The 11,533-nt window shown below is 52.1% G+C and overlaps 1 protein-coding gene across 2 annotated transcripts; it reads right to left on the bottom strand.

The window, feature by feature from the left end:
* Window positions 1-125: 125 nt before the first annotated feature.
* C11H3orf18 (chromosome 11 C3orf18 homolog) lies at window positions 126-10,739 on the bottom strand. Of its 2 annotated transcripts, XR_013183842.1 has the most exons (6): window positions 10,606-10,739; window positions 6,890-7,284; window positions 5,536-5,561; window positions 3,941-4,070; window positions 1,521-2,705; window positions 126-597 (listed from the first exon to the last, which is right to left on the bottom strand). XR_013183842.1 is itself a non-coding variant. In XM_054639993.2 (5 exons), exons 2-5 carry the CDS (start codon window positions 7,121-7,123, stop codon window positions 2,625-2,627), a joined length of 471 nt encoding a protein of 156 aa, XP_054495968.1. In that variant the 5' UTR covers window positions 7,124-7,284; window positions 10,606-10,739; the 3' UTR covers window positions 126-2,624. The 2 variants fall into 2 exon arrangements, 1 of the variants encoding a protein (XP_054495968.1); XM_054639993.2 differs by having other exon boundaries at window positions 126-2,705.
* Window positions 10,740-11,533: the final 794 nt, after the last annotated feature.

Here is an 11,533-nt window from a genome sequence, read left to right as displayed (position 1 = left end):
AGTTCAGTTTTTGAAAGAGCAGGGGAATTCACTGCACACAAATTACCAGCAGATACTGGGGTAACACTCCAGCAGTTCCTGTGGGAAATTGCAAATGACAGGGGAAAAAGACAATCACACTAGACTTTCATGTAAATAGTTTAATTATATTTCAATGCATTAAAACACAGAAACACTTGAATTAAATTACATCATAATGCTTCTGCTAAATTATACATCCAAGAACTGTGAGAGGAGGCGCTATGGAACTAAAAGAATATGAGCCCAGCAATTACCCATAATATTCTTTTAGTCTTATTATCTGTACTTCTTTACTCTTAAGGGCAGTCATCACAGGACAAAGCCTACCATCACAGGGAGAGAGGTTCAAGACACGTCCTGTGTAGGTGTGTTTGTTGTTGCACTGCAGCACACAGAACTGGGAGAAGGGCACACACTGGGCTGAGGCATTGAGGAAACAGCTCAGCTCACACTTGCTTTTTGTTGACTTTAAAACAACCATTCAAATTCCAGTCCTAAGAGTTCTGGGGAAAATGCTGCAATTTAAGACAGCTGGTCACCCGTACTGCCACGTGCTTCCCTGTGCTGCTGCAGGGCCTGGAAGGGGGGACAGGCAAGAAGGGAGAAATCAGCTGTGGCTGCTCTCAGTGAGCACTTGCAGGAGCTGGCAAGTGTGTGTCTGTGTTGGGAGGTATTTGTCTCTAGGCTGATGGCTGGGAATAGCCACAGACAGACTCCAAACGCTAAGGACCTAATCTGCATTACACTGAGTGTTTGTACCCATGCACCTTCCTTCCAGCAGCATCCCCGGGGGCAAACAGCAGCAGCCTGGGAGTGCCTCCTGCCACATCTCCTGGCAATGAGGACTGGGCTGTTTTTCACACCCCAACCCCTAAAATACCCCCAGAAATCCCTAGATCTAAAAAGACAGCTGGATACTGAAACACTAAAGCAATTTAGCCCTGCAAAGCTGCCCTGAGGGAAACTGGAAGAGGGAAGGCTGGTAAGGAGCTGTACCCTGCAGGGGTCAGGGGCACAGGCCCAGGAAAGAGTCTGCATTTAATGAATATGGGAAAAACAATCGCACAGGGGAAGAACAAAAACTAACTGGCAGGTCCAAACTTGCAACAAAGCACATGGTACCCGAATTGCCACTCTGAAACAACTCCTTGCATAAAGCTTTAGATCTGCATTCAAATTTTGGCTTGCCCTGATTCCCTTTTAACTGGTGCTGTGGATGGAATAAAATCTGATTGACAATGCCTGTAACCACACAAAGATCAGGAGGTGATCAGGGCACAGCTGGGCACTGATGCTGCTCCCTGGCTGCTCTGCAGCACTTGGGGCCAGTGCCCACCAAAAGGCTTTCAGCCAACAGACCCCCACACTGCTCTGCCACATGCCAAGGTGGCCAGAGACCCCTTGGCACTCTATTCCTCCTGCAGCCCTGAAGGATGCACAGGCAGAGATGCTTCAGGGCTACAGGGAAACCCCTGGCTTACCTGTCTAGTCCCACCTACCTGTTCCTAGCAGGTAACTCGAGCAGAGGCTAAGGCAAAGCTCTGTGTTCCCTTCAGCAGGAAGAAGAGAAGGCTCTGACTGCAGGTCCTGGCAGGTAAGGAAGTACAAACCAGCTGTTAGTCATCTCTGGGGGCAAACACTGGGTTGTTGTTGAGCCAATATATGGTTTTCCTTTTTTAAAAGAAAGTATTTCAAAGCTTAATGTTTTTTCCTGGATAACGCTCTGCACTGTAGAAACTTCCCTGAGCCAAAGCAGGAAGGGAGAAATGGTATTGGAACCCTAGTTCTGCTTAACTCCTCTTTGTGGCCCAAGCACTCTTATTCCTAGCTCAGCAGCAGGGCTCACATAGCCAGACAGTGATAGGCCCTGGCTCTAGCTGTGGGAAATCCCCTCTGTCTATAGAGTAGCTCTAATTTGGGATATTCAGCCACTTCCTCAGTTAAGATGCTATCAGCCAGATCTTCACTGTTTCACTTTTTCAAGCCAGTGAATTCCCATGCTACAACACCTCCCTGGTGCACATTTACCAGCAGCCACAGGCCCGGGAGAGGATAATCCCTTGGTTGTGTTCTCCTTGCTGTGCCTCAGGTCACCCCTTAGCTGGGGCAGGCAGCTCTCCTGGCTCAAAGAGGCTTTCCTACCAGTCCCCAGGACTGGCCAGAGCTGTGGTCACTGCACAGAGAGGCTCATCCAGCACTTTCCTTGGGGCCTGGGCACACAAAGCCAGTGCAGAAGTTCTCTGAGATGTGCCCCTCTCTCCTTCCCTGACCCAGTGAGCACAGCTCTGTGCTCTGACAGGTTAATCTACACAAAGCAGGCACTGTTCCTGAGCTCAAAGCTTGGTAGGTGGTGTCAAGCAGTGCCAGCCCAGAAACTGGAGCTCAGGAGGTTTTAATGGTAACACACACACACCAGAAAATCACCACTGCCCTCACAAAGGGTTTATTTCCCAGAGTGGTGGCACTTCCTGTGCCCATGTGTAACACAAACCAACAGGTGACCAGCTGGGCTCAGTGGATCAGCCATGCTTGAGGGAAGTCACTGCTTTGTTGGTTTCATCCTCCTCGTTGTCAGCAGGATCCCGGGGCAGGTCAGGGCCCGGTCATGCATTGATGGCGTTGGCCACGTCAGTGAAGACCAGGCGGCTCGGTCTCTGCAGGGCTCCCTGGCTCGGCAGCAGCACCTGCAGGGGAGCAGCAGAGCTCAGAGCCCTCAGGGCTGCACCTTGGAGCGGCATTCACCCTCCCAGGGGAGCCATTCACCCTCCCAGGGGCTAACGAGGCGTTAACAAGGCTGTGACAGGAAAATACAACAGCCTGGAGAGTTAGTCAGCACATCCATGCCAGTTTAAAATCCCCACGTCATTGGATTACTGGGTCTCACTATTTATATATACAAGGCAGCATGAAAAGCTTGAGATATCAAGAAGGCCTGGAAATGTGCATTTGCCTGAACTTGAGCTGTTGTTTTAGACTCTCCCTCTCTTTTTATATTGAATCTTTAAACTCTTGTATTTCCCAAGCATTAGCAAGAGGGACCTCAGGCATCCTGCTGTCCCTGGAGAGGATGATTCTGGTTTTACTGGGCTGAGGTTAACTCTGGCCTTAAAATTTCCCCCCCTCTACTACCTCCAGGTAAGCCCCCATGTGAATTAATAGAGGGATCTGATGTTGTTCTAGTATGTGCTACTCAGAGAATAAGATTCTTTGCTTTTATACACCACATTTCCTGCTTTCCAAACTAGTCTATTTCATGTCGGTTATCTTTCATATTCCAATGTGAAATTTGAGCTCTTCAGCAGGTTAAGAATGTCTCAAGGTAAGTATTTTATAATTACAGTTGTATTTATTATTTCCTCTTTTCTTTTCTGCCTACACCAAGCTTGCTACAGATTTTCTGAAGGTATAAAGTGTGTGGAAACTGAGAACCGTTTGGGAGAACTCCTGCTCCTGGACAGGAAAAGCAGGGGATGACATGGGTAACAGAGAGCAGCTGGAAAGGAATGCATGAAAGGAAAGGTATGTCTGCTCCAAGGACAGGCTGTGTCACTGGGTAAGGGACACCTGTTCCAACCATCCTGCTGGCTCTTTTAAAAAGGCTTTTTGTGTAGTAGTGGTGACAAAGGGAACAGACAACACTGTGAAGCTGGACCCAAACAGTGGTGAGAAGCCCTTCTTTCAAATATCTCCTACCTCTTGTTACAGTGGGCAGGAGAGAGCCTCCTGTCAAACACTGCCTGACTCCTCAGTCCACCCTAAGCACTCCAAAACACTCAGGCCTCTACCTCCAGGGCTGGCAGAGATGGGGAAGTCCTCCTGAGATCTTCCCTACCCTGCAGCCCTACAAAATCTCCCTGGCCCTGTTGGAAAGCAGTGCAGGGAGCAGTGCTGCAGTGAGCCTGGGGTGGTTGCTGCCTACCTTGCTGTGTGATGCCTGGGAAGAAGCTGCATCTCGCCCGTGTTCCAGCAGCTCCTGCTCCAGCTCATCCTGTTCCTCGGTGGGATCGAAGTTGTACATGGGCATGAGCTGGTGCCGCAGCTTCTCCAACCTGCCCAGGGGGAGGGAGAGGGTTGGCTGAGAAGGACAGAGCTCAGGCTGCTTCCCCACCCCACTGCTGAGGCTCTCTGCAGCCTGCTTCTCCTGCTGCACAGGGATTCTGCTCCTGTGGCTCTTGCTGGATGAGGCTAAGAACCTACTACACACAGCTGGCAGGAGTGCAAGGCACCCAGAGTGCAGTTACAGGGATTAATTGCCATCACTAATCTATGTTGGCAGGCATTTACACACAGAGGAATCGGGATTTAAGTTCTTGCAGACCTTAAAAGATTAGGCTTTATGTGGAGGGACAAAAGAAACAGTGGAACATACTGGCTTGGCACATTGTGACTTTTCCCCCTGTCCCTCTGCCCACACTGCACTTCAAGCTCCAGTGGCCTGAGAGTACTTTAACTCTGGGGCTGAAGCACATAAAATTAAACAGAAAATAATGAACAATAAATAGAAAATAGGAAAGAGAGAGATTCTCACAGGGAGCTGATGCCTGTGGACACTGTTCCTACTCTTGTATCATTGCTCCAAGAGACAGAGCTATGAATTATTACTCAAAGGGTCTCCTCAGAGCTGGATGATGGATGGGGTGGCTCCTGGGAGAACACTGAGTCCTGCCTTTGGCTATAGCTGAGTTTTGAAGTAGAAGGAAACACACAAGCAGTTACTGGCAGTGTCACCACAAGTATCTATTTTGGCAAGTGTTAGGATGACACATTCTTCCCCTGTTTCTCTATGAGCTTACCAGCACAACCATTATCTCCAGCAGTGCTACTTTCACAGGCCAAGCACTGCTCCTGCAGCAGCACCCAGACCTGGGCTTTGGGGCTGGGCTAGGAAATTTTACAGTGGGCAAGAGCACTTTCTGGAAGTCTGTGCATGGCCAGATCTGCCCCAAGGAGTGGGGGAGGGAGGAGGTACCACAGCTTATGGATCTTCACCAGAGTCCCTGCTGTGACACAGAAGAACCAAGATGTGATTTTCCCTGTGTGCTGCTCTCCTCTCTATTTTCAGCCAGGAGCTTAGCAAGGAAATTAAGACATTAACTCCTGGGCTGAAGCTGCATCTCTGCACTGTGCTGCTGCCATTGCTGTCACTGCCTGGGCTGCTAGAAAACAGCAATCTGGGAATGGCTGAAACCTGAGATCTACACCTGTCATGATGGAGTTCCCAGCTTCTTTATACAGCCATAACCCTCTCCTCTGTTTCGATGCATCTCATGGGTGAAGTGTGATGAGTTTGTAGGATCCCTGACCTCCTCTTGCTCAGCCTTATTCTCCTTCCAAAGCTGTGGAGGAGTCTTTGACACTCTGGTGCCAGAGGGATGCCCAGTCCCAGGAGTCAGTGTGCCAGCCTCAGTCACACAATGTTCTACCACAGCCATCACTTGCACTCTCCTCATCTCCTTCTGAGCTCACTCTGCATTTTGAAGCACTGAGTTCCCTTCAGCCAATAACAGATCTTACCTCTTCCTCTTCCTGATATACAGAACCTGAAGGAGAAAAAGAAGCATTATTACAGCAGTCCCAGTAGGATGGGGAATAGCTGAGAAGAGGAATTTTGGGCACACAGGAAAGAGGTAGAGAAGGTTGGTGTCACTGTGCACCAAAGTGGGGGAAGGGAGAAGTGACAAGGAAAATGACATTTCATATGCATCACTGTGAGCTTGGCAGCACATCATGTCTGACACTAAGTGCTCAGTGGCCTGTTATTAGGTGTGTTAGTAGGAGTAGGAGTATTAGGTGTATTACCAGGTGTAGCTCAGCACATTTCTGTGGCTGCAGGACATATATGGCAATTTAAGAGTGGATGAAAATGCTTCCCTTTGTGATTTTCATGTGCAGATTTCCTACAGCACAGAAGTGCTGCTACCCCCTCCCCAGTAGAAAGGGAAGAAGCAAAGAGGGAGGGCATGCTCAGGGACTTGCCTCTGTCAGCCTGTGCAGGGAAGAAAGGGAGGCTTTGGGCCTCCACAGCCTTGTTCTGAGAACTACGGACGCTGGATGCTGCTCTTGGGAACTTTTGACTGTTTCCAGGTTTTCTTAGGGGCTTTTGGAAAAATTCCTCCGGGGGCCTGCAATGAAATTTTGCAGTAGGCTCCTCTGATGGCTGTATTAGTGAAGCCCTTCCTTGCAAAGGGATGGGAGCTTGCTGCTACCTTCTGTTCTCTGTTGGCAGGGAAATGATCTGGTTACATAAAAGGAGAGCTGCAGCCCTTGCACTGCCTGCCCAGAATCGGGGTACCTGAAAGCTTCTGCCCACAGCATTAATGGCAAGGTTAGTGACACACCAAACCCTCAAGGACTGATACCCAGCATGCAGAACCTTGGAAATGCAGTCCAGGGTGAGTCTTGCTAAGATGGATTCAGGCCACTTTAATTCAAAAAGAATTACCCCATGTCCACAGGGGGGACTTACATGGTTTCAAGAGTCTGCTTGAAAAGTTAATATGGATAAACTTTCTTGTGGGGCCCAAGAGAAGGTTTAAATCAATGCAGCTGTTCCAGGTAACAAGTCAGAACAGAATCTGCTTTTTTCCCTTTTAATTGAATTTCCTATTGCTATTAAAAACAAATACTGATACATATGGCTGCTCCTAGGCCTGCTGAGCATCCCATTTGGATCAGACCTCAGGGAGACTGCAGAAATACTGGAGCACTTGATAGAGGCCTTAAAAAAGAAAGGAATCTCTGGAACTATCAGTTCCCAGCAGTTCTGGGTGAAACAGTAATAGAATTCAAATAAATTATTCAGTGTAAATCAGTCCTAGAACCTCTAGCCACCCTCAAGAGACAGGAATGTTTAGCTGGGCTCTCTTACCATTGCTACAGCCAAGCCAATCACAGTAATGATCCCAAAGGAAAGCAGCATGGTGCTCATGCCAGGTCCCGTGCTGGCCATGTCTGGGATTTTGGTGCTGTTGAAACTGGCAGTCTCAGGGCTTATGGTGGCTGTTTGTGGTACAGTCACATCCAGAGCTGTCCCTGGGTCTGGCCTGGCCGTGCTGGGGGTGCTGTGATGCAAGTCATGCACAGAGGGTGAGCTGTAACTCATCCTGCCAGCTCTTGGTAGCTCCTGTTACCAAGCTGTTGTCCTCTCCCATCAGCTACAGGAGTGCAGAGCTGCCCTTCCAATCGAGGGCCCCACGTGAGACCTCTCCTGCAGCATCACCACTGATGGGTTTTCCTCAGGGTAGGAACCACACTGGACTTGGCCTAGGACAGAATGAGAACAAATGAGCAGTGCAGAGCTCTTGGAGACAGGCACAACCTTTCCCACAGTTCCCCAATTCACCAGCACAGTTTTTGAATGCCTGCTCAAAATAAGAAAAATGTTTTTTAAGCTTACTGAGAGCCCCCAAAGTCATGCCTGATTTGCTTGGAGTTGGTGATAACTCTCCCATCACTACTCCAGCTCTGCCTCCTTGCAGTCACTTGGAGATCTGTGTGGGGACAACCTCAGAACCCTTGTCTCTGGTAGCCCCAGGCTGAACCAGGTGGTCTCTATCTGTCCCAGGATAGAGCATCTTCCTGCTTCTGTCTCTTGCTTTTAATTTTTGAAAAGTTGTATTGATCCCCTTATCAGTGGGAATATACCCAATGAAATGACACTCAGCTGTGAGGCATCCATATCTCAGAATGCTTTTTATTGAATCCAAAGTAGGAGTTCCCTGTTGTGTGCACTGTCCCGCTGCTGCTCATCCCAGTGCTCTGGAAAGGGTGGGTTGCATCAGTCCTCCATCTAAAGACACCAAGTATTTCTCAATCCCTCATGAAAGCACCCACTCAAGATTAGTCATGCACTGGCAATTATCAATATTAATTTTAAAATTAGTCCAATTTTGGATTGGAGTTGTGAAATTTGATAGATCTGTTCATGCTGAGAACATGAAAGGCTTTAATTGCTTCATGCTTCTATTGTGCAAATGATCAAGAGTTGCAAAACACCATGGGATGAGCCTATGGGAAGTATTTGCACACTTTGTTTATAAAAACACTGTATGTAACTTTAGATCATCAGTTGCTTCCCTGAAAACGCAGCTACCTCTGGAGCTGAGCTGACCTGAGAACTTCTGTAGCAGTTCTCTGGTAATTTCCCTGCAATTTAGCAGACATTGCATCTCTGGGCTGGAATGCAGCTGGGACAGAGGGGTTAGTGAGCTCTGAATAGAAAAAGATGTGCCTGCAAAGAGAAACGAGCCATTGTTCTGCTCCACTCTGTTCCATTCCAGGCAAGGTTACTGTGCAGTTCCCACACTGGGGTGTCTTACTGCTGTCCATAACTGCAGCAAGCAGCATGATCAACATCTGCCACTAACAGCTGGAGCAGGAAACCACCCCAGGCAAGCAGCACCGGCCTGTGCTGTGCTCAGTCAGCAGCTGGAGCAGTCACCTCCACTTGTCCTGCAGCTCCCTGAGCAGGTAAATGCTTTGCCATTCATGCAGGGTCTGTCTCAGTCCCCTGGAAACAACTTTGTGAAGCAAAGGGGAATTCTGAAGTGTCTGGAAGACACTGTCAACTCCCTGGAGTTTCCAGAGAAATGTGAATAATAACAGTTCTGGTCTGATCCCTCCTAACATTGTGCTGGGCCACAAGTCATTGCAGCTAAAGGGGATTGTGCCCTTCACTGACCATCAAGCCCTGCACTCTGCTTAAACCACAGGCACTTGGACTTCTCCAGCCACTCCTGACCACAGCACAGCTCAGGTGCAGTGCACACTTGGGCACAAAGATGGCAAATTTGAAATCAGTGTCATAACAGCAGCAGCAGCAGCAGTCACAGCCCAGCAGGGAAAGGGAAGGAATTATTGAGCAGATCGAGCAGCTGCTCAGGCAGAATCCATCAATTTGTGCTATTCAGGGAAACTTTCCATAATGATAATACCCATTTTTTAAAAAGCCACTACCAAGGAAATAGTGGAAAAGGAGCCTAAATGAAAGGAGTGAAGCAGGCCCAAGGGCTTTGCAGAGTGTGGCTCTAGATCTTGAACAGCTCCTAAATTTTGGAAACAAAATTGGTTAGTTCTTCAGCTGAATGTGGTGTCAGTTCTAAAAAACTAAAAAGGGCTGGGTTGAAATAAGCCAGCTGAAAACTGGTTGAAGAAGAATGGAGGCTCTTTTTCTTGCTCTTGTCATCCTGCTCATGCTGAAGGATTCCTGTGCCCACAGACCTACTTCTAAAAGCAGTCCTGTGTCAAAGGTTTCTGACCTGGCTTACACAACCACTCCCAGGTTCAGATAGGGCTGTTTCTGCTCCCCAGCTCCTCCTGGTCCAGGCTGCAGACAGACAGACAGAGAGGCTGAGTGCAAGGATGGCCCAGGGCCCACAGCTTACACAGCAGAGCTGGGGGGGATCATCTTTCCCCACCACCCTCCTTTCCCAGTTGTCATCCTGGTGCTGGAAGTTTGATCTGCAGGCTGGGCACACTCCAAGCCTCTGATGGCAGCTGTAGGGCCAGGGACAGCTACTACCTATCACTGGCAGGTTCCAGCACAGTCCATGCACAAATAGAACAGAAGAGGAACCAGATCCTCAGCTGCTGCCAGCTGGCATTGTTCCACTGCCTGCACCAAGAGAGCTCCTTGCACAGCCAGGAGTGCTCTGTGCTGGGCTCTGCTGGGTCTGCAAATAAGGAGAACACGTTTGTTTCTCTCCCAAGCCAGCATTTCCAAACTGATCTCTGATAGGTGCTGCTTACTTCTGAGTTGCAGAAAATTGTTCTGGGCCCCACCTTGCGCCTTTTCTGAAGTATTGGTTTTAATCTCTGTGCTGCTGTTTCATTTAGGGTGTGACAGGAACAGAGATTTGTGTCACTGGGATGAAGATGGGTCAGAGGGTTTCTGCATGAAGAATAATAACAAGTATAGTTTCTTCATTACTTCACCAAGATGAAGTATCTGTAGTAACTCAGCAATACAAGCGGCACTGTGTTGCTGCTGGCAACGGGACGTGGCTTCCCAGTGGGTGAACTTCTGGCTTCCCCCACCGCTTCTCCAGAGCTGACCAGGCTCCTGGGCAGCGGGGAAGCCCCGACCGTGTGTGCGCACTGCCCCGAAGCTCCCCGGCTGTCACCGTCACCCTGTCCGAGAAGGGCACGGTCCCGTCACACCCTGGCCCAGGCGCGGGGACCGTCCCCAGCAATGTCACCGCTCCTGTGACCCCGCTCTGACACACACCGGATCGGCAGCGACCGCTCTGGCCCCGTGCGCACTGCACCGCTGCCCGCACTCCATCCCTGCGGGAAGTCCCTCCTTCCCCATCCCGAGAAGTTTCCGGGCGAATAACGGGTTACGGGGCCCTTCCCGCTGCCCAGGCAGCGCGGGCTCAGCCGCGGACTCACAGCCGGCTCCCCGCTCCGCTGGGCCTGCCCGAGATACGGCCGGGACCGGACCCCGAGAGGCCGCGGCAGCCCCGCAGTGCCCGCGGGAGGGACGGGACGGCGCAGCCGGACACCCCCGCGGCGCGGCCCGGCCCACCCTGCCCCGCCCGTCCCTGGAAGCGCCCCCCGCGCCGGGGCGGCCGGGCCGGCACTTACTGCGCGCTGCCGCCGAGGCGTCCGGTCCCCCCGGGGCGCGGGCGGAGCGGCCGCCGGGGGCCGCGCCCGGGGCCGCGAGGGCCGGGCCGGGCCGCGCCGCTCGGCTCCGCGCGCACCGCCGCTGGCCCCGCCCCGCCGCACGCCGCCCCAGGCCATTGGTCAGCGCTCGCGAGGCGAGGCTTGCGATTGGTTGTCACGGCTGTCACTCGCGCGCGCGGCGGCGGCGGGCCGGCCGTGCGCTCGGGAGCGGCTCCGTGCGCGGCTGCTCCTTCACGGCCCTGCCGCGGGACGGGAGGCCGTGCCCACGGCCACGGCCACGGCCCCGGCCCCGGCCCCGGCCCCGGTCCCGGTCCCGGTCCCTGAGGCAGCCGGCTGTGCCCTCAGCCCCACTGGAAGCCGGTTTGGCTCTCGCTCCCGAGGGAGCCGGCTGTGCCCCCTGCCGCACCGGGAGCGGTGAGGTGAGGCGTCGCTGTGCGCGCGCTCGCCTCAGAGCAGCCCCGGGCCCACTGTCGCCCCTCAGGCGAAGGGAGCCCCGGCCGTGCTCGTGGTGTTTCATGTGCAGGGAGAGCTGAGAGGCTGGAAGAGGAGCCGCCTCCGGGCCCGGTGCTGCACCTAAGCCTCGTTCACCGCCGCGGGTTGGCAGCTCCTGGCTGCCCTCCCCGATGTGGCCTCGGGGCTGTGCGGCGCTGGCTCAGCCGGACACTGCCAGCAGCTGGAACGGGACTGGGACAGTGCGAGCTCCAGCCCTTGCTCGAGCCTGTGAGTGGGGCAGGGCCGAGAGTGCGAGTGGCCGGACCTTTCCACAGCCACCTGTGCACGTGAGGCTACAGGGAGAGGGAGCTGGGGCTGAAAGGACCAAACTACGAAACTGCAGAGGGGAAAGGGAAATCTGCCTCCTCCCTGTGTGCAGACTGGTATTTGTACCAGG

The sequence above is a fragment of the Agelaius phoeniceus genome, chromosome 11 (assembly GCF_051311805.1).
Source record: "Agelaius phoeniceus isolate bAgePho1 chromosome 11, bAgePho1.hap1, whole genome shotgun sequence".
Classification (NCBI taxonomy): domain Eukaryota; kingdom Metazoa; phylum Chordata; class Aves; order Passeriformes; family Icteridae; genus Agelaius; species Agelaius phoeniceus.
The sequence above is the reverse complement of the archived record's forward strand: the minus strand, read 5'-3'. Positions and strand labels throughout refer to the sequence as shown.

Excerpts from the sequence above, each read along its gene's own strand:
- C11H3orf18 (XM_054639993.2), bottom strand. The coding sequence starts at position 7,123 with ATGAGTTACAGCTCACCCTCTGTGCATGACTTGCATCACAGCACCCCC. Across the intron at positions 5,562-6,889 it reads TTGGCTTGGCTGTAGCAATG|GTTCTGTATATCAGGAAGAG; the intron begins GTAAGAGAGCCC and ends TTTCTCCTTCAG. Across the intron at positions 4,071-5,535 it reads TATATCAGGAAGAGGAAGAG|GTTGGAGAAGCTGCGGCACC; the intron begins GTAAGATCTGTT and ends CCCCCTGGGCAG.